At 35.0% G+C, this 23,577-nt stretch overlaps 1 protein-coding gene across 2 annotated transcripts in view; it reads left to right on the top strand.

Annotated features, from left to right (window-relative positions):
* The window catches only part of HMBOX1 (homeobox containing 1), an 82,149-nt gene that overhangs the window by 43,669 nt on the left and 14,903 nt on the right, over positions 1 to 23,577 (top strand). For both annotated transcript variants that reach the window (XM_081810669.1, XM_081810672.1), the window contains one exon: positions 22,796 to 22,906. In XM_081810669.1, coding sequence (XP_081666795.1) covers positions 22,796 to 22,906 — 111 coding nt within the window. The remainder of the gene's footprint in view (positions 1 to 22,795; positions 22,907 to 23,577) is intronic.

Genomic DNA, 23,577 nt, shown 5'->3' with positions numbered 1-23,577 from the left:
AGTGTTATATTTCAAAGAGCAAATGTTTTTAATTTTGATTAAGTTATATTTATCTTTTCCCCCCCCCTTTATGGTTCATGCTTTTTGTGTCCTAAGAAAATATGCCTAAATTAAGTCTCAAAGATTTATAGTTTTGGCTTGTACATTTAGGTCTATGAACTATTTCAAGTTAATTTTTCTATTAATTTTTTGTGTATGCGTGACGTAAAGGTTAAGACCTACTTTTTTTTCCCTATGGATATCCAATTGTTGGGGCACCATTTTTTGAAAATGGTTAGCAGTGGTCAAAAGACTAGTTTTTCCCTATTCACTTACATTGGCACCTTTGTCAAAAATCCACTGAGTATGCTTGTCTGGGTCTGTTTCTGGACTGTCTGTTGTGTTCCATTGGTCTTTATGTTTATCCTTATAACAATACAAAATGGTAAATTTTTGTAGTAAGTCTTGAGGTCTTTGGTATTTCTGTATACATTTTAAAATCATCTTGTCAATTTCTACAATAAGGATATTTGTAATGAGATTGGGATGGGGATTGTGTTGAATATAGGTCAGTCTGGTATTAGGAATTGACATCTTAATAATACTGAGTATTTTCATCCATGAACATGGTATGCCTCCATTTGTTTAGGTCTTCTCTATTTCTCTCAACCATGTTAGTTTTCAGTGTATAGGTCTTGCACATATTTTCTTAAATTATCTCTATTTTACATTTTTGATACTATTATATTGGTACTATTTTTAATGTTGATTTCTAGTTGTTTGGTTCTTGAGTCATAGAATAATTTATTTGGGTATATGATATTCTGTTTTGTAACCTTGCTAAATTCATTTATTCTGGTAGCTTTTTGAAAAATTCTTAGAATTTTCTATGTGGACAATCATGTTATCTGTGAGTAGAGTTAATTCTCCTTCTTCCTTTTCAATTAAATGTTGAATATAGTAATGAGAGCTGACATCTTTGCCTTTTCTCCAAGCCTAGGGAGCAGGCATTCACTCTTTCACCATTAAGTGTGTTCTTAGCGTAGGTTTTTCATAGCTGTCCTTTATCAAGATACCCTTCAAGGGAAGTTTCCTCTATTTCTGGTTTCTGAGAATTTTTATCATGAATGGATATTGTATTTTGTCAAATGCTTTTTCTGCATCTATTGGGATTACCACATGATTTTTCTTTTTTAGTCTTGTTAATATGGTGAATTACATTGATTGACTTTTCAGATGTTAAACCAACCTTGTGCTTTGGGAAAAATTCCATTGAATCATGATGTATTATCCTTTGTATATGTTTTGATTCAATTTGCTGATACTCTAGTTCTGTAGAATTTTAGTATCTGTGTTCACTAGGGGTATTGTTCAGGATTTGTTTTGCTTTTTCCATTTCTTGTAATGTCCTTGTCTAGTTTTGTTATTAGGATAATCTGGCCTCATAAGATGAGTTGGGAAGTGTTTCTTTCCCTTGTGTTTTTAGAAGAATTGATGTAGGATTGGTATTATTTCTTCCTTAAATATCTTTGAAACTGCGCTTTTTTTCTTTTTTTAATAGTGATTATCTTACACTTGGCTGTTACTTAACTAAAGGATCTTATCCTTTAGGGCTTGTACCTTGTACTGAAGGCTGCAGATAGAATATAGAATAGTGGAGATTATCAGGTCTTTAATACCTCAAAGGTTGCCAGCACTTTTCTACATGATTTTATCCTTGGGAGGAATACTTTTCTCTTGCCAGTTGCCTAAAATAGCAAGAATACAAACCACAAACCAAATTGAATTTGCTTTAGATAGAGCAATAACCCTTCCCCTGTGCTCTACTATGCTTGAGTGTAGAACATAGTTTTCACTCACTTAAGCTATGAGATTTTGCTTCCTGTAGTAGTTTGAAAAATATTGAGTGACTTGTCTCTAAATCTGTTCCCAAGCAGATCTGTGGACAACTTCTTGGTTTTGAACACATTGATTTTAATATACATATCCAATATAACATTGCCTCAAGCTTGTTGTCATTGTTCTTGATGAGAACATAGAAAAGGGTTTTTAGAAACATTCTTAATGTGATCTTTATTTAATGTTTCGAGACATTTCAAAGACTAGAATATGCTGTTTTCATAAAAGTGCATTTTTTCCTCCTTTGACTATTGTAAATATAAGGATTGACCATTGCACCCAAGCCCTTTTGTTGCTAAATATTTTTTTGGAAGACATATTACCAGTTTGTCTTGATTTTTCTAGGACATAAAGAATGTCTTTGAAATGTTTGAGTGCTATGTTAAAATAATTACCATACATAATAATATTTGGTAAGAACAATACTTCTTGAACCATTGTTGCCTATGCTTTTATTTGTCTTTAGCTCAGATTTATCATTGTGCTAGGTAACCTACCGGGAGAGCATATAGCCCTCTTAAGTGATTTGTGGATGACCAGTGGCTCTGCATTTTACTGCTCTGCACCGTGTTAGCTAAACCTCTCTTTTTGGAGGGTTTTTATTTTTAGCTGTAATTTAACACTTACCAAGTGCTAGATGCTCTGCTAACTGTTTTATGTATTTGAGAGGCAGGTGTTAACTTCTTCAGTTACAGGCAAGAAAACTGAAGCTAAAGGAGAGTCAATTATTTCCCCATAGTCATACAGCTAATTGCTGTTTGTCTTGCTGCAAAGCCAGTGTTCATTACATAGCATTTCAGTGTATAGATGCAGTATAGTGCAGTGGTCTAGAGCATTACTTTGAAGGTTAAAAATATGTTTTCTGTCCTTACTAATTACATATCTTTGTGCAGGTACTGAATATCTTAATCCTCAGTTTCTTCCTTTGGAAAATAAGAATAATAATAATACCTACCTAACAGGGTTTTTGAGATTAAATGAGTTGGTTTATGTAAAGTTTCTGGTACATGGCAAATGCCATAGAAGTCTTAATATTATCATTATTATACTCCTTAATCCCTCTCCAAATTGACTTTTCTGAAGCTAAGCTTCCTGAGACTAAATATGTTAACCATAATGTTTCTAGCCTTTGGCCACTTAATAATGAACTTTAAAAAATATATAACACCCCCCTGTTCATTGCAGCATATTTATAAGCTAAGACATGAAAATAACCTATACAGTGGAATATTAGTCAGCCATAAAAAAGAAGGAAATCCTGCCATTTGTGACAACATAAATAGACCTTGAGGGTATTATGCTAAATGAAATAAGTCAGACAGAGAAAGATAAATATAGGATATCATTTATATGTGGAATCTTTAAAATACCCAGATTTATAGATACAGAGAACAGATTGGTGTTTGCCAGTGTTGGGGAGAAGGGGGTGGGCAAAATGGGTGAAGGTGGTCAAAAAGTATAAACTTCCACTTGTAAGATAAATAAATCCTTGGGATATAATGTACAGCATGGGCACTATAGTTAACAGTGCTCTATTGTACATTTGAAAGCTGCTAAGAGAGTAAATCTTAAAAGTTCTTATCCTACACACACAGGAATTTTAACTACGTATCGTGATGGATTTTAACCAAACTTACTGTGGTAATCATTTCTCGAGAAAAGTATCAAGTCATTATAATGATACCTAAAACTAACATAAAAAAAATTCATGATAGATTAGTGGATTTTAATGTAAGAGTATGAAAAAGCTTGTTAGTGAGTTGATTTTAGATTCAACATTGCAGCTAACTTTTAAGAATATGTCATTTGTCAAGTTTTAGTGTAGTATCAGAGAATATCCACAGCCATTGAAAAAAACTATTAAATACTCCTTCCTTTTCTATCTGAAAAAAATACTGTATAAGTTCATTTTTATATTAGCATGGGAAACTTTCTTCACCATTACTATTCCACTTTGACATACACAAAATTGCCTTAAAAATATTATTTACATAATTACAGCTAATACTGAGAGTTAGAACGTAGGAAGGAAAAAAAAATCCAGCTCCCCTTGTAGCAAAATCTTCCTTTTCTCTGCCCCATAATTTTTCTACTTTCTGACCTTGCCAGAATTCTGTCTAGTATTCTCATTTTATTATTCAAAAGGTGGGGAGATCAGTTGTGGTGATGGTTGTACAATGCTTTGAATATACTAAAAACCATTGAAAGGCTTAAATTAATTTAATTTAATTCACTTTAAATGGGTGAATTGTATGGTAGGTGAATTATATTTTAATAAATCTGTTTTAAAAGATAGAAGGGAAAGTGAAAATCATTCAAAAGTATCTTTTGAACAGAGTTAGGTCCCTGAAGTGGAATTTTAAATTTTTCTATGTATTCTTACTACTGAAATAAAAGCCTAATAAACTAAAAGTGAAAAATTGAATTAAAAAATATAAATTTACTTTATATATTAGAAAATATATTCATGTGGTTTAAACTTCAGATGTACATAGGGTATACAGCACTGAATCTTTCTTCTGTCTCTGTCCCTTAGCCGTAATCCCCTTCCCAGAAGACAGGAACTTCACCAGTTTCCTCAGAGATAACTTTATACATTTCAAAGCAAATAAGTAGGGGCACCTGTGTGGCTCAGTCGTTAGGCGTCTGCCTTCCGCTCAGGTCATGATCCCGGGGTCCTGGGATCAAGCCCCGCATCGGGCTCCCTGCTCCATGGGAAGCCTGCTTCTCCCTCTCCCACTCCCCCTGCTTGTGTTCCCTCTCTCGCTTTGTCTCTCTCTGTCAAATAAATAAATAAAATCTTAAAAATAAATAAATAAAAGCAAATAAGTAGGGCTCGTGGGTGGCTCAGTCAGTTAAGTGTCTGCCTTCGGATCAGGTCATGATTCCAGAGTCTTGGGATTGAGAGGTTGGGCTCCCTGCTCAGTGGGGAGCCTGCTTCTCCTTCTCCTTCCTGCTCCTGCTCTCTCGCTGTCTCTGTCGCTGTTTCCCTCTCTCAAATAAATAAATAAAATCTTAAAAAAATTTAAAAAAGCAAATAAGTATGGAGTGCCTGGGTAGCACAGTTGGTTGAGCATCCAACTCTTGGTTTTGGTGCAGGTTGTGATCTCAGGGTCATGGGATCAAGCCCAGCGTCGAGCCCCATGTCTGGCTCCCCGCTCAGTGTGGAGTCTCCTTGAGATTCTCTCCCTCTCCCTCTTCCCCTCCTACTCGTTCTCTCTCTCTCAAATAAATAAATAAATAAATCTTTAAAACATTAAAAAAGCAAATAAGTATATCCATAGTCCTTTCTCCTTTTTTGCCAGATAGGTTGTATGCTATTTATATTATTCTACACTGAGCTTTTTCTAACTTGGAAATTATCCCATATCAGTATATAAAGAGTATTATCACTGAGTTTGGATTTTTTTGTTTTTTGGCAATTTTGTTCTTTTATTAGTACATAAAATAATGATCATCTTATAGTCAGTGTTGTCATAGATTTGATGAAATGTATAAATATTGATGAACATCCTGCTTGGCTTGATCTCCAAATCTATCTATACTTTAACCATTCCTGTCTACCTTTGCCAACAATTGGTACATTGTTAGATGTTGTCATGTTTTGCTAACATGATAAAAGTGAAATGGTATTTCACTGCAGTTTTATTTTTTTATTTTTTTATTGAGGTATAATTGATAAAAACCATTATATTAGTTTCATGTGTGCAACATAATGATTCAAAATTTGTATATACTGTGAAATGATCACCACAATACGTCTAGTTTAAACATCTGTCACCACACATAGTTATAAAATAATTTTTTTTTCTTATGGTGAAGATGTGTGAGATTTACTCTTAGCAGATTTCATTGCTGCAGTTATAAATGGATTTTTCTGGTTATAATTTAGGTTAAACATCACTTCATATTTATTGACCATTTATACTTTCTGTGAATTGCCTGTTTAAGTCTGTCGCCAGTTTTTAAGGGTCCTTTTTCTGTTTTGTTTTGTTTTAGTTTAAATTTTTTTTGACAAAATTGTATATATTTAAGATGTAAAATGTGATTTTTGGTATATGTATATATTGTTATCACTGTCAAAAAAATGTATAGTATCTCATCTTCTAAATACTATAGTTTTCAATCAGTTATTAATATTTAGCAATTCAGTAACTACTTTAAACTGGTTTTTTTTTTTTTTGCCTTTATTCCACACACAGGCACTCACTAAATACTTGTTTAATAAATTAAATAAATAAAATTTAGATATTTAGATAAGATTTAGGTTGATGATTGTTATAATCATATTCTTTTAAATACATATATTCTTTTGTCTGTGCAACTTACTTTTTTTTAATGTATATGTACATTCCCTTTGATGTAATTTATCTCATAGGAATTTATACAGTGAAGTAGCTGCTTATGTCTAGAATGATAAATGTGCAGGAATATTTATTGCAGCGTATTATATTTTAGCAAAAGATTATAAATGACCTAAGTGTCCATCAGTAGGGGACTAGTTAGGTAAGTTATGATATATCATATTATGGAGCACTGTTTGTTTATAAAAACAAATAAGGCAGTTCTATATGTCTCAGGTAGAATGGGAAGAGAATGTGTTGTAAGGTGTGGGAGAGAGGTGAGTTATTTTATTTTTAAACACCAATTTTTAAAACATATACCATGTCACAGACTCATCAGTAATAATGTGCACTGGCTAGATTCAACTCAAGTATTACCAGTTTGTTCTGTGTGCTCTTTGACACCAATCAGAATCACAACAGAATTTTTTTGTTTTTAATATAACTCTAAAATTCTGCTCTAAGAGGGGCACCTGGGTGGTTCAGTTGAGTAAGTGTCTGACTCTTGGTTTCAGTTCAGGTCATGATCCCAGGTCATGAGTTTGAGCCCTACATTGGGCTCCAGGGTCAGCAGGGAGTCTCCTGGAGGTACTCTCACCCTGCTCGCTCTTGCGTGTGCATGTACTCTCTCTCTCAAATAAAATATTTTTTTTTTTTAAAGATTTTATTTATTTATTTGACAGAGAGAGAGATAGCGAGAGCAGGAACACAAGCAGAGGGAGTGGGAGAGGGAGAAGCAGACTTCCCGGCGAGCAGGAAGCCCGATGTGGGGCTCTATCCCAGGACCCTGGGATCATGACCTGAGCCGAAGGCAGACGCTTAACGACTGAGCCACCCAGGCGCCCCTCTCAAATAAAATATTTTTAAAAATAAAAATAAAATAAAATTCAGCTTTAAGAAAAACTGCATAAGCGTAACTAAAACATTCTTTAAGAAGAACAGAGAAATGAGTTTGAACAAATTTGCCCTACTAGATATTAAAGTGTACCGTATGGTTAGAATAAGTAAATAAGATCATACTGCCAGATTGTACAGGACAGAATTCATTAATAGATCCTTGTGTATAAGGAAATTTAGCTTAAATAAAGGAAGTGTTTCAAATCTATAAGGAAATGGTGTTTTTCCGTTGGTTGTTTATTTGAAAATGAAAAAATCAAAATAGGTGTCAGCATCACACCAGAACCAAACATCAGTTTCCATATGGAATAAAGAGCTAGATATATATACTTTAAAAAAATTATTTATTTATTTATTTATTTATTCATTTTAGAGAGAGAGAAAGCACAAGCAGTGGTGGGGGAGGTGAAGGGGAGCAGAGCAAGGAGAGAAAGAATCTCAAGTAGACTCTCCACTGAGTGGGGCTGGACACAGGGCTTGATCTCATGACCCTGAGATCCTCATGACCTGAGCTGAAATCAAGCATTGGTGCACAACCAACTGAGCCACCCAGGTGCCCCTAGATATATATACTTTTTACTTTATTTTTTAAAGATTTTATTTATTTATTTGAGAGAGAGAGGGAGAGAGCACAAACTGGGGGGAGAGAGAGGGAGAAGCAGGCTCCCCGCTGAGCAGGGAGCCCAACATGAGACTTGATCCCAGGACCCTGAGATCATGACCTGAGCTGAAGGCAGATGCTTAACCGACTGAGCCACCCAGACATCCTGAGATATATATACTTTTTAATGCTGGGAAGGTTAATGTTACATTATTGTTAGAAGAAAATATTGAATACTTTTGTTATTTTAAGGTAGGAAAGCTTTTCTTATGTAATACATAAAATCCAAAAGATAAAGTTAGGTGGATTTAACTGTGTAAAATTTTTAAGATATGTCCAGTAAAAGACACTGTAACAAGATTCACACAGAAAGATATTTGCAATATAGAGAGCAAAGGATTAGTATCAATGATATATCAAAAGAATGGTTACATGTTATTATGAAAACAAATAATCAATAGAACAATTTAAAAGGCTATCAGTATGTAATTTACAGATGATTTAATATAAATGACCAGTAAACGTACAAAAAGATTTGCAGCCTCTTAGGAAATTAAATAAGAATAATCAACTGCAAGTTAACAGCATTTTTGTTTTATTTTGTTTGCCCATTAGATCAGCAGACTTTAGAAGATTTAGGGATACTGCTGGTTTAAAATAGCAGAATAAAATTTTTCTTCACTTCTGTTTATCATAACCAAGCAGAAACAATAAAAATAAAAGAAAAACTCTGTCTTCAATGAAGCAGTAACTAGAACCTTAAAACACAGACTAAATCAAATAAGAATTCTGAGTCAAACGAGAAAATGATGGGCACTGAGACGTGCCTTCTCCATCCTGGAGAAGGAAATAAGTTTGTCTGAAAGTACTTAAGTTATGAATGGTTGATCCATTGTTTTTGGTTTAAGAATAAAAGTTCTAGGGGTGCCTGAGTGGCTCAGTCAGTTGATTGTCCAACTTTTGGTTTTGGCTCAGGTCATGATCTCAGGGTCATGAGATCGAGCCCCAGGTTAGGCTCAGCAAGGAGTCTGCTTGAAATTCTCCCTCTCCCTCTCCCTCTGCTCCTCTCCCCTACAACTTGCGCTCACTCTCTCTCAAACAAATAAATAAATCTTTGAAAAAAAGAAAAGAGTAGTTGTAAAGGGATGAGGCAACAGGAGTAATGGGAATATTCCTGTATAGATAAAATTCAGTATAGAAACTCCATACCTATAAGCAGTCATTCCCCAGTTCTTCATTCCCCCAGGTCCTGGCAAGCACTGACTTACTTTCTGTCTCTGTAGAGTTACCTAGAGACAAATTTCTGGTCATTTCATAAAATAGGCTCATACATTCTGTGAACTTTCATGTCTGCCTTCCTTTTACTTAGCATAATGTTTTCAAGGTTGTGAAAAGGTTACCTATATTGTGACATGTATCAGTACTTCGTTTCTTTTAATAAATGAATTCTTTTCCACTGTCTAGCTATACTGCACTTTATTTATTCAAGAGTTGATGGACATTTGGATTATTTCCACTTTTTTGGCTATTATGTATAATGCTGCTATGAACATTCATGTACAAGTTTTTGTGTGGACAAATTCTCTTGGAATATACCTAGGTCTGGAATTGTGGGTTATATGGTATTTCTGTGTTTAACATTTTGAAGAACTGCCAAACTGTTTTCCATTTTACAAACCCACAAATGTATGAGGGATCCAGTTGTTTCACATTATCACCAATGCTTGTTATTATTCATCTGTTTAATTATAGCCATCCTAGTGGTTGTAAAGTGGTATCTCGTAGTTTTAATTTGTATTTCCTTAATCACCAATGATGTTGACCATCTTTTCATGTACTTTTTGGACATTTGTACATTTTTTTTGAGGAATGTCTAGTCCTTTGTCCATTTTTTAATTGAGTTTTTATTTTTTAATATTGAATTGTATAAGAGTTCTTTATGTATTCTAGATAAAAGTGCCTTGTCAGATAGAGGGTTTGCATAGATTTTCACATTCTTATTGGTGCTCACTGAAGCACACAAGGTTTTAATTTTGATAACATCCATTTTTTTGTTGTTGCTTTTGGTGTCATAGCTAAGACATCATTGCCCAACTCAGAGTCACACAGATTTATGTCTATGTTTTCTTCTGAGAGGTTCATAATTTCTTACATTTAGGTCTCTGATCCATTTTGAGTTAATTTTGTGTATGATATAAGGGGGGAGTCCAACATCCTTTTTTTTTTTTTTTTTTTTTGGCACTTGGATATCTAGTTGTTCCAACACTGTTTGTTGAAAAGACTATTCTTTCCCTATTAAATTTTCTTGTCACCTTTGTCAAAAATCAATTGGCCATAAATGAATGTATGGGTTTATTTCTTGACTCTCAGTTCTGTTGCATTGATCTGTATGTCTATCTTAATGCCAGTACCACATAGTCTTGACTATATAATGTGACAGTAAGTTTTGAAATTGGGAACTGTGAATCCTCCAGCTTTGTTCTTTTTTTTTTTTTTTTTTAAAGATTTTATTTATTTGACAGAGACACAGTGAGAGAGGGAACACAAGCAGGGGGAGTGGGAGAGGGAGAAGCAGGCTCCCCGCTGAGCAGGGAGCCCGATGCGGGGCTCGATCCCAGGACCCTGGGATCATGACCTGAGCCGAAGGCAGACGCTTAACGACTGAGCCACCCAGGCGCCCCTGTTCTTTTTTTTTTTAAGAAAGCTATTCTGGGTCCCTTACATTCCCATTAGAATTTTAAGATCACTTTATTAATTTCTGCAAAAAGCCAGCTGGAATTTTAATAAGAATTACATTGAATCTGTAGATCAATTTGGGGACTGTTGGGAGTGTTTAATGATATTAAGTCCTCTAATTCATGAATATGAGATGTCTTTCCATTTATTTAGGTATTCTTAAATTTTTTTCAACAGTTTTTTGTAGTATTTGTTTTACAGGTTTTATATTGTTTTTGTTAGATTTATTCCTAAATATTTTATTCTTTTTGATGCTATTATAAATGGAATTACTTTTTGAAATTTTTTCTATTCATTGCTAATGGATAGAAATAAAATTTAATTTTGTATGTTGATTTTTGTATTCTGCAACCTTAGTGAACACATTTATTAGTTCTAATAATTTTGTGTGTGTGTGTGCTCACATGGATTCCTTCAAATTTTTTAATACACAAGATCATGTCATCTGCCAACAAGTTGTTTTACTTCTTCCTCCCCAATCTGAATGCTTTTTATTTCTTTATCTTGCCTTATTATTGTTCTGGCTGGAACTTCCAGTACTATATTGAATATAAATAGTAAGAGCAAACATCCCTGTGTTGTTCCTGATCTGAGAGGCAAAGCTCTCAGTCTTTAACCACTAAGTATGATGTCAGCTGTGGATTTATCATAGATGTCCTCTATCAAGGTGAGAAGGTTTGCTTCTATTCCTAGTTTGTTCAGTGTTCTATATCACAAAAGATGTTGGATTTTGTCAGATTCTTATTCTGTGTCTTAAAATAATCCCATGGATTCTGTCATTTACTAATATGGTATATAACATTGATTGATTTTCATGTGTTCAATGAACCTGGCTTTCCTGAAATAAATCCCACTTGGTCTTGGTGTATAATCCTTTTTATATGTTGTTGGAAACAGTTTGCAAGTATTTTGTTGAGGATATTTACATCTGTACTCATAAGAGATATTGATCTATAGTTTTCTTACAGTATCTTAGTCTGGTTTTGTCCTTATGGAATGAATTGAGAAGTGTCTTCTCCTTCTCTATTGAGTTTATGAAGGGTTAGTGTATGTGTGTGTGCGTGTGTGTGTGTGTGTATGAATTCTTTTTGAAATACTTGGTAGAATTTACCAGTGTAGCCATCTGACTTTGTGGGGGAAATCTTGACTAATTCAATATCTTTACTTGCTGTAGATAGATTTTCTGTTTCTTCTTGAATCGGGTTCTGTAGGTTATTCTAGGGAATTTGTCCATTTCATCTAGTTTATATATAATTTGTTGGCATATAGTTGTTCATGGAATTCCCTTTTTATTTCTCTAAGGTCAGTAGGAATGCCCTCTCTTTCATTCCTGATTTTAATTTTGGGTCTTCTCTCATTTTGCTTGTCAGTCTCCCTAAAAGTTTCTCAATTTTGTTGACCTATTTCAAAGAATCAATTTATTATTTTGTTGATTTTCTCTATTATGTTTCTATTTCCTGATTCATTTATTTCTCCTTTATGTGATTCCATTTCCTTTCTTTTGCTTGCCTTAGATTTGGTTTGCTCTTTTTCCAATTTTTTTAAGGTGCAAGGCCAGAGTATTGATTTGAGGTATTTTTTCTTTTTTTCAGTAGAGATTTACAACAATAAATTTCTCTCTGAGCACTCCTTTAGCTTCATTTCATATGTTTTGGTATGTTGTGTGTGTGTATGTGTGTGTGTATGTGTGTGTTTTAATCATCTCAAAGTATTTTCTAATATCCTTCATGATTTCTTCTTGACTCATTGGTTAGGACTCTGTTAATTTCCACATATTTGTGAATTTTCCAGTTTTTTTCTGTTGATTTTTAATTCATTCTGTTATGTTTGGAGAGCATACTTTGTATGATTTAAAAATTACTGAGACTTGTTTTGTGGCCTAACATATCTGTCCTGGAAAATGTTCCATGTACACTTGAGAAGAATGTGTATTCTACTGTTGTTGAGTGGAATGTCTGTTTTTTAGGTCTAGTTGGTTTATGATGTTCTGGTCTTCTGTTTCCTTATTGATCTTCTGTCTGGTTGTTTTATCTGTTATTGAAAGTGGAATATTGAAGTCTCCAGCTGTTATTATTGAATTGTCTATTTCTCCTTTCAATTCTGTCAGTTTTTGCCTCATATATTTTGGGGCTCTGTTGTTTATATTTATATATTTAGTTTTATCTTCCTCATGAATTAGCCCTTTTATCATTGTAAAATAGCCTCCTTTTCTCTCTCCTTACAAATTTTGTTTTTAAGTCTATTTTGCCTAATGTTAGTGTAGCCACTCAAGTTTTCATTTGACTATGTTTACATGGTATATCTTTTGCCATACTTCTACTTTCAACCCATTCGTGTCTTTGAATCTAAAATGTACAGCTCTTATAGACAATGTACAGTTCTTATTGTAGTGTTTAATCCATTTAAATTTAGTATAATTATGATGAGGTAGGATTTACATCTGCCATTTTGTCATTTGTTTTTTATGACATGTCTGTTTTGTTCCCCTTATTGCTTGATTACTTCCTTCTTTGGTGTTAAATATTTTCTAGTGTACCAGTTTTAAGTCTCTTGCCATTTCTTTTACTATATGTTTTTTATTATCTTAGTGGTTGCTCTGGGGATTACCATTCACTTATAATTATGTAACTAGAATTATTTAATTTATAACAATCTAGAATAGATTAATAGCAACTTAATTTCAATAATATAGAAAAACCTGACTCCTTTATGGTTTCATTCCCTCTCCCCCTGCTTTGTGCCATTATTGTCATACAAATTACATGCCATACGTTGTGTGCCCACCAACTTAGATGTATAATTACTGCATTATCCATTTTTAAATCAAATAAGGATAAAAGGAGTTATAAACAAAAAAATAAATTTATACTGTTTTTTATGTTTAATGGCTTTTACTGGCATTCTTTATCCTTCATGTGTATTTGAATTACTATTTAGTGTCCTTTCATTTCAGATGAAGGAATTCTCTTAGTTTTTCTTGTAAGACAGGTCTGCTGACATCAGATTCTATCCATTATTGTTTATCTGGCAATATATTAATGTCTCTTTCATTTTGGAAGGATAGTTTTGCTGGATATAGAGTTTTTGTTTGACATTCTTTTTCTCTCCCCCAGCACTTGGAATATATCATCTTACTACTTTCTGACTTCTGACAGTTTCTAATGAGAAATCAGCTATTAATCTTACTGAGTATTCCTTGTACATAATGAGTCACTTTTTTCTTGCTGCTTTCAAATTTTATCTTAGTCTTTGATTTTCAACAATTTATGTTTCTAGGTATGGATATCTTTGAGTTTACCCTACTTAAATACTACTGAGCTTCTTGGACTTGTAGATTAATGTTTTCTTATCAAATTTGGGAATTATTTGGCCATTATTTTTTCAAATACTCTTTCTTCACTTTTCTGTTTCTCATAATATATCATCTCAGTTGACCTGTCTTTAGGTTTACTGATATTTCTTCTGCCAGTTGACATCTGGTGTTGAACCTCTTTAGTAAATTTTTCATTTCACTTTTTGTACTTTTCAACTCCAGAATTTCTATTTGATTCTTTCTTGTGATTCCTCTTTATGATATTCTGTTTGATGAGGCATTTTTCTTAAACTTTCCTTTAGTTCTCTAGACATTTTTTTTCTTTACTTCTCTGAATATCTTTAAAATAGCTGATTTAAATTTTTGTCTGTTAAGTCCAACATCTGGATTTCTTCAAAGACACTTATTGATGGCTTCTTTTACTATGTATGTGTCATTCTTTCTTATTTCTTTGCATGGTTTATAAATTTTGTTTTTCAAACTGGGCACTTTTAAGTAATATAATGTGGAAATCTGGCAATCAGATTCCTCCCTATCCTTGGCTTTGTTATGTTGCTGTTTGATATTGTTGCTCTTTCTTTGTTTAGTGACTTTCCTGAACTAATCCTGTAAAGTCAGTATTTTTTGTGGTGTGGTGAAGTTTCTTGTTAGCTTAGTTATCAGTTAATTGTTGTTCAGAGATTTACTTAAATGCCTGGAGCCCATAAGTTTCCCAGCTTTGCAGAGGGGTCTGCATGCCTTTAATGCTCAGGTAGGCACTTCATAATTCTGCCTTTGCCTTCACTTTCTCTTTATACCATGCCTCCCGGTTAGCCAGAGGTGAGACCTTAGTGGTTTCACAGCTCTTTTCCTGTGTTTGCACATTACTATGATCATGCACATAGACCTGGGCAGGTACACAGTACTACACATGTGCCTAATCTTTTAGATTTCCCAAAAATATGTCAAAGCTTTTCAGAGATACTCATAGACATCTCATTCCTCAGCTTTTTAAATATTTTGGTCAGCTCCTTGTTTGCCCCAACTGTCATCATTACCTCAGTTAATATTAATGCAATGGTAAATGATTGTCACAGATTGTTTTCAATAAACCACCTCCCTTCATTCTCCCCTCCTAGGCAAAAGGCTATTTACGCTGAATAAGGTGTGAATCAGGTCAAATAAGGGCGAGCCTTACAAATGGGAGTTTCCAGGGAATTGCCAGATAGGTCAAAAAATGACAGTTCTCTTTGAATGGTGTTTTGGGGAACTCCACACCTGTTTTACTCCCTCCATTGGCTACTCGGCCACTCCTGGTTTTCACTGTGATTGCAAGAATATTGGTTTTCAAGTCCACTGTGATGATGGGAATGGGTGTAGGTCTGGTTAGAATGTCATACAACTGTTCTTACTAAAATTCAGCATTTTTTCTTGAATAAGCACTCCTTGGATTGTTGCAAAATTTTGGTTAAGTTCCAGAGTTCTGGAAAAGTTGATTCTGACAATTTTTGCCAGTATTTTTATGGCAGAGCATCTTTTGCTCTTCTTGCTTTTTTAGAGGACTTGCTTTTCAGAGGTCCTCACTCTGCCGTTCCCACAGACATCACTCCTGTTTAACAGATTTTGAAGGAAAGACTAATCCCTCACAAATTATTTCCCTTATAGAGTTGTCCTCAAAAAATAAACATGGAGGACAAACATAAGCATACAAGGACTGGGGAGTACAACACCAATAAACCTGTAGTGATAAAAACTTCTTGATGAAGAAATCTTACCAACCAAAAATTAAATTGAAAATGTAGAATTTAGGACTTAACTGGAAAGGGACAGAAGGACCTTTTAGGGAGCATGAAAATAATCTGTATACTAATTTGAGCAATGGTCATATGTGTATACATTTGTCAAAAGCCATTGAAATATATATTAGTAGTGTACTTTATTGTAGGTAAAATATGCCTCGATTAAAAACAAAAAACTGTGTGGTGAATCAAAAAAAAAAAAAACTGTGGTGAATCTTGAATCCATTTGAATCTAGAACTATAAGTAAACAACCATGGGAATTATGAATCTAGAACAGAATATAAACATTGACTATGCAAAAATATCTTCCAAGTATCAGGAGTTAGGTGTGCAGGCCAGGGAGAAAGATGGGGAAATTATAGTATTTGTATGTGTATTAGTTATCTATTGCTGTGTAAGAAATAACATCAGATCTTAACAACTTGAAACCTAAGTCTTTATTATCTCAGTTTCTGTGGGTCAGGAATCCAAGAGCAGCTTAGACAGGTCATCTGGTTCGGGGTGTCTCAGGAGGTTTATAGTCATTAGGATGCTTAACTAAGACTAGAGGACTCACTTCCAAGATGGTTCACTTGGGTAGCTGTTAGTAGAATGCCTCAGTTATTTGCCACATGAGTTTCTCTATAGGTCAGGTTGAGTGGTCTTATAGCATGACAACTAGCTTCCCTTAGAACCAACAATCAGAGAGCAAGGCAGAAGCTGTAATGTTGTTCATGACCTAGTGTCAGAAGTTACAAACTGTCATTTCTGCCCTATTCTGTTGGTTGCACACACGAACCCTCAAACAGGGTTGGAGGGGATTACACAAAAGGAGGAAGACAAAGAGGATCATTAGGGGTCATTTTAGAGCCTGGCCACCACAGCCTGCTAATTTCCTCAGCGTTTTTAGCCAGGAGCCATTACCTACTGCCCACAAGGTAGAAAGTAATGCTTCCAACCTCCTAATGTTTTTGTATAATCCTTTTCCTTGCCTTTATGCATTCTTTTAGGTACCTTATTTGCCTTATAGAAGCATTTACTAAACTTGAGTAATATTTTATTTTCACTCTACTTTACTAAAAAATTTTTTCTTGCATTCAAATCAAACTGAATTTTATGTTTTTATATTTTAAAATTCTGTAGCGTATCATATGGTATGCGTATGTTCATCTTTAGTAATTATTTCTGCCTACCATATGTCTACATATGCTTGGAATGGTCTTATCATGAGTGTGGTTATTTCTAAGTGGTAAGAATTTGGATGTGTGTTTTTTTATTAGCTTTCTTCTTAATTTTTCTTTCCTCGAAATTGCTTATAATTCTTTTTAAATAATGAGCATGTATTACCAAAAGAAAGTCAAACTTTCAAAATAAGTTTTATAGTATTCAGTAATCATGAGAATGTAGGGAGACGGTCTCATCACTATTGGTTAGAGTATAAAATTTGGCACAGCCTTCTTTGGGGGACAATCTGGTATTTGTCTGTCACAAACTTAAGTGCTCATATGCTATGAACCAAAAATTCCATTCTTGTAAATCAATCCTAAAACATCCGTTCATGTGCACAAGGATATGCATAGAGTATTTATTGCATAATCATTTACAATGGTAAACTATTAGCAACAACTGAAATGTTTAATAATAGGTAAATGTGTAAGTGGATTGTGGTGTAGAATACCATGTAACCATTAAAATGATGTACATGAGAAAATTACAATTATGTGAGAAACATTCCTTATTCTGTATAGAATAACTACAAATGTGTGTTTAAAAAAACTTAGCTGTATATATGTGTACATGTTTATGTCTTAAGTGCACAGGAAAGAATCTGGAAGGATTCACACCAAATAAACTTCTAGGATAGAAAATAAGAGAAAAATTGGGATGGAGGATGGAATTTTTTTCTGCATGTTTATAAATTACTTTTATGGAGAATTGTTTTAAATTTTGACATACAACTCTGATTGCACTGAGATGACTACAGTTCTCAAGTAGAAAATTACTGAAGAATCACATTTCAGGGCACCTGGGTGGGTCAGTCGTTAAGCCTCTCTCTTCAGCTCAGGTCATGATCCCAGGGTCCTGGGATCGAGCCCCACATCGGGCTCCCTGCTCCGCGGGAAGCCTGCTTCTCCTTCTCCCACTCCCCCTGCTTGTGTTCCTGCTCTTGCTATCTCTCTCTGTGAAATAAATAAATAAAATCTTAAAAAAAAAATCACATTTCACTTTTTCAACTGTGAAGTGACCTTGTAATTAAGAAGGATCTGACCATGAGGATTTTGTCTTTGTGGATCTTAGGTGGCTTGTTCTCTTATCAAAGTTATTTCAGTTGTCCAGGCAAACATGGCTGAGATTCCGAACTGCAGGAATGAGGATTGGAGAGAACATAAAGAGAATTTTAAGAAGTTATTAGATATGGTAATCATGTGAGAATTGGAAGAAAGAGTAGAGTGGAAGGTAGAATTGAGATGGGGGACACAGGAAGAAGAGTAGATATTTATTTATTTATTTATTTATTTGACTGAGAGAGGGAACACAAGCAGGGAGAGGGGAGAGGGAGAAGCAGGCTCCCCGCCGAGCAGGGAGCCCGATAATATATATATTATAAATATATATATTTATAAAATAATATAAAGGTATGCAATGTAGGGGTCATGACCTGAGCCGAAGGCAGATGCTTAACAACTGAGCCACCCAGGCGCCCCAGGAAGAAGAGCAGATTTAAAAGAGGAAGATATAAATTAAGTTAACAATATTGAAGACCTGTGGGAAAATCTCATGAAGCTATCTAGCAGATGGTTTGAAAGAAGAGTCTGGTGCTCTGGAAGTCATTGGCATTTAGAAGTTTAAAATCATGATTGTTGATAATTGTGATGACCAAAGGAAGAGTGTATATAGAATGAAAGAAGATTCTTAGAGATAGAACCCTGGGGACACTAACATCTGTAAGGAGCTAGCAAAGCAGTCCCTGAAGCTGACCAAAAAGTTGCATTGGACAGGTGTATCTAACATTTCAAGGATGAAGATGATGTGATTGGTCAGTAGCGTCACATTGCACAGGAAGTGGAAGGAAGAGAAAACATTCAAATTTGTGGTATTAGGGATTTTGACCAGAATGGGTTGTAGGAGAGAGCCCTCTAGTGGAAGGGAGCATGGCATTTGAGGAACTGGAAGGAGCATGATGAAGCTGAAGCTCGGAAAAGAATGTGAATGAGACTGGCATTTTTCATCCTTTGAATACAATGTGACCAGTTTCTTAGTGGAAAGAAATTAATGGGGGGTTAATTTTAGTATCTCAGTGTAAGAGAGTTTTGAAAGTTATATGTGACTTTTTCTTTTCTTCTGCCCTGTGAAAGGTGAAGAAGAGGTTTTGAGGAGCTAAAAAATGTGGAGAAGGATTTTTTTTTTCAGCAGTGGGAGGGGAGTTAGGGAATTTTTCTCCCAAGGAGAAGTGCCAAAGCAGACAGTAAAGAAAAGCAGCAGGGCCTTTTTTTTTTTTTTAAGATTTTTAAAATTTATTTGACAGGGAGACACAGTGAGAAAGGGAACACAAGCAGGGGGAGTGGCAGAGGGAGAGGGAGAAGCAGGCTTCCTGCAGAGCAGGGAGCCCAATGTGGGGCTGGATCCCAGGACCCTGGGATCATGACCTGAGCCGAAGGCAGACGCCTAACGACTGACCCACCCAGGCACCCGCAGCAGGGCCTTTTGACACCTAGATCAACTAAAGTTCCAAAGGCTTGGACCAGGCACAGAAGGATGAGTGTTAGAGGAAACTTACTTATCAGCAAGCTGCTAATTAAGAAAAATCACTGCAAAATGTTATTATTGTACATATTTAGTTTTTATAGTGCCTCTTCTGGAAAAAAACTATTTGCTTTATTACTTTGTTTTCTCTGTTATATGAAAACTGATATTAAATATACAGGGAAGACATTATTTCCTCCTCACACAAAAGACTGGATAGGGAAGATATTCTTTATTTCTTTCCTTTTGTTTTATTAAATTAATAATTACGCATGGAGAAAATTGTGGAACAACATATGTTAACATTTAACATTGCTTACCTCAGGGGAATTGACAAGAGAAGGCTGAAATTAACTTCTTTTTGCACATATCTGTTGTTTAACTTCATTACAGTGTTTTTAAAACCAGTAAAGCATGTAGTGATTATAGGGAAAGGCTAAAAATAAAATGAATTAATACATATTTGTAGGAAGATTAAGAAAATAATATAAAGGTATGCAATGTAGGAAGAGTCTGCCACTCTAAATTCCTACTGTGTATCTTTGGCTATGTGTAAGCTTTTGTTACTTACTATACAAAACAGAATGTACATTATGTAAAAATATATTCGTAAGACTATATACTTCTTCATTTCTATCGTGGGCACTTTTCCATATTGATACATACCAATTTATTTTTTAAACATTGCATAGAATTTTGAAGACTTTGGGGGGAACTTTTTTTTAATTGAAATATATACAGAGAAAAGTATCCAAGCTTAATGACTTTTACAAAGTGAAGACACATGTATAACTACCATCCAGATCAAGATCAGTAACGATGCCAGGGCGCCTGGGTGGCTCAGTACGTTGGGTGTCTGCCTTTGGCTCAGGTCGTGATCCCAGGGTCCTGGAATGGAGCCCTGCATCCTTCAGGGCTCCCTGCTCAGCGGGGAGTCTGCTTTTCCCTCTCCCTCTGCTCCTCCCCCTGCTCGTGGGCTTGTGTGTGCGCACGCGCTCTCTCTCTGTCTCTTGCTCTCTCTCTCAAATAAATAAATAAAATCTTTAAAAAAAAAATCAGTAATGATGTTGATACCCTTTCTTCATACTGCCTCCCAGTTAATTAACCTTCCTATCCATAGGTAACCACTCATATATAGATAAGTTGTGTCTGGTTTTTAACTGTATATAAATTGAGTCATACAGTCGTGTGTGGCTTTTTTATGTTCGTGGCTTTTTGGGGGGCCTATATTATTTTTGTGAGATTTATTTATGTGGTTCCATGTAGCAGTGGTTTATCCCTTTTCTATTTGGTATGGTAGTCTAGTAGAATGCATAAATCATGATTTTTATGTATTCTCCTATTGATGGGTGTTTGAGTTGTTTCAGATTAGGGATTATTATGAGTAGTGCTTCTGTAGGCCTGTATGTGTACAAGGTGTACATGCCTTTTGCCCCACATTTCTATTGAGTATGTGCAAATTTCTGTGCTGTATATCAAGGAAAGAAATTGCTAGACCATATGGTATCCATATGTTCACCTTTAGTAGATACTGCCCCGTTGTTTCTCAAAGTGACCCTGACATCTTACCCCTCTGTCAGCAGTGTGAGAATTCCATTTACTCTACTTCCTTGCCAGAACCTGGGATTGATGGCTTTTTGTTTGGTTTGTTTTTGTGTTAGTGTTTGTTTCTGATGGCTGTTTTAGAACATTTTAAAAGTCTGCCCAATATTTTATTATGTGAATAGACCATAATTTAATCTCCTTTTGATGGGCATTTGCCCTCTTCCTTCCCTACAGCACAGCCAGAACCTGAACAGCTCCAATATCTAGTGGGCTCCGTGACCTGACTGTGTGCAGAAGAGTCAATCCTGGAAGTTTCAGAATCTCTGTATATTTTTTTTTTCCTTAACAGATTTTTCTCAAATTTCCTCTGTTTCTGAGTAGTATGGTACCAATATGAAGAATCCATATAAAATAGTTTCATTTTATGACATGAAAACCAATTTTGATTTTATGGTGGTGAATGGTTTTTTTTTTTTCACTCCTGTTTAAAAGTAATGTAAAAAGTAGTATAATGTCTGAAACTAGACTTTTGGTGATAGCATTGCTAAACAGCCAATTTAGTTATCCAGAATAATTTGCATTCTCTTAGAACAAGCATACCGTGCTAGCTGCCGCACCTGCATCACATAGATCCTCAGTCCACCGGGAAACTACCGTGTGAACTACTTGAGAGTGTGATCACTTAGGTTTTGGAAAACTGTTTTGACTTTCACCCTTTGAAAGTGAAAGGTATTTCCAATCAGAGAAACATAATGCAAACCCCAGCCTCTCTTTTAACAAATCTCCTCTCCCCAATTTCCTCCCAATTTTCTTGTAACATAGGTTTTTAAAGTATGAAACTCTGGGGGCTTGCTTTTAATGACTTAAATGTGATCACCAGACCTCCTGCTCCTTCTCATGTTAGGAGATGTGTTACTTCCTGATAACCACTCTTCCTGTTGTGCATTATAGCTTTAAAGAGTTGTTGGCACAGGTGGCATTCAGTACCATCCAGTTACCATACGTAATTCCTTGGGAGAATTTAGATACTGTTAACCCTCTATGATAGCTGAATAGTCTTTTGGAAAGTGCCTTATAGGCGCATAAGATAGTATTATCTTTCCTATTATTCTTTGCTTTTGCCAGTTGTATGTTGAATTATTCATTTTTGGAATAGCTATAATGACCAGAGAAGCATGTGATTCTCATACTGTTAAGTTTTAGTCATGCTTTTTTACTTTCACATGTGGAGGTTTTTCACATTTCTAATTAATTGCTGTCAAGAACTTCTTAGAGGTAGCTGAAAACTACTGCTTTATATTCTGTTCAGTTTTTTTAGAAGTCTGTGTCTTAGAAAAATGTCTTTACCTCTTGAGATTTCTTAAGAGGTCGTATTGCAGCATAAGACTAAAATTCTTCCAATTCTTTGTTATCTGTAGTAATAGTAACGAGTCTGAAAATGCCTATATGAATTAACAAATAAGCCAGAAACTTTATTGAAGATGCCGTTTTCAATGACTTCTCCTTTCTCAGGCCCTAAATCTTTTTTCTCAGTGTTGATCATGAATAGCAAAACTTGCTGGCTTGATTTTTTTTTTTCCCCCTTTCTTCTCAGTATCTGGTAAAAGTTCTAATATTCTCAACCAGGATTGGGCTGCAGGTGGTGGTGGTAGGAGTACAAATCTAATCAACTTCCGACATATAACTAGTAATTAGGAATCTCTTCATTTATTTCACATGAACCTAGCTGATGGATTAATTTTAGAGACCACTTTCACGTCTTGGTTAATAAAATGCTTTGACCTCTAGTAGATCATTTCTGAGTATATTCTAGACAGTGCAGTCAGTCTTTACAAAGAAATCTGGTATTACAGAGTTTGCTCGAGTTGCTTCATTATAGAGTAACACAGAGAATAAAGCACCCAGTAACCTAGAACCAACAGAACCCTCAGCTTCCCTGTACTTTCAGTACCTGCAACAGCTGTTTCTCTTTCTCCACAGGTATCAGTCAGAGCCGGATCTCTCATTGGCTGTTGCAGCAGGGATCAGACCTGAGTGAACAGAAGAAAAGAGCATTTTACCGATGGTATCAACTTGAGAAGACAAACCCTGGTAAATATCATTTCCTTATTTTATTGCATCTGAAACAAGACAAATGTAATTAATTACTTTATTAAATCTGTGCTGACTGATCTTCACTAAGGTGATTTCATACTTTACTGTTATTCCTTTTTCCCAAAGAGCACTCTTGTCTCTGGCCATACCACCCTGAATGTGCCCAATCTCGCCCAAAGAGCATTAACTGTAAAACCTAAGCCCTGATTATACTGTTTTTTAGTTTAGTGTCGAATACTATCTAGTCATTTTCACTCATTCCTCCAAGGCACCTCTTTGTTTCCAGGTTATATGCTATTTCTAATGATACTTTGGAAGACAGGTCATAATTGTCAGTGGCTGTTTTCTTTTTTTCGACTGTAGGTACACATGTAAGATCACATACCTGGTTTTTTATTTTTGTAAATGTTAGTAATGTAAATTTCATACTTTTATTTAGTTATTGCTATACCGTGTCCAGTGATCTCTGCTAATGATTTTCTATTTCTAATTACCTGGGTGATGAGCATGTCTTTGGACTTTAGGGTGAAGCTGCCCTGATAACTTTGGAAGCAGCAATAGGTTGGAAAGTAGAATGAAATCTGAAGGAAAAAGATCACCAAAACCTTTATGTCTGAAGTTGCCAGAAATAGGCAAGATCTATGGTAGGATACTTTTAACAAGTGGTA

This window comes from Leptonychotes weddellii, chromosome 2 (genome assembly GCF_054177405.1).
Source record: "Leptonychotes weddellii isolate Sample4059 chromosome 2, ASM5417740v2, whole genome shotgun sequence".
NCBI lineage: Eukaryota > Metazoa > Chordata > Mammalia > Carnivora > Phocidae > Leptonychotes > Leptonychotes weddellii.
The sequence above is the reverse complement of the archived record's forward strand: the minus strand, read 5'-3'. Positions and strand labels throughout refer to the sequence as shown.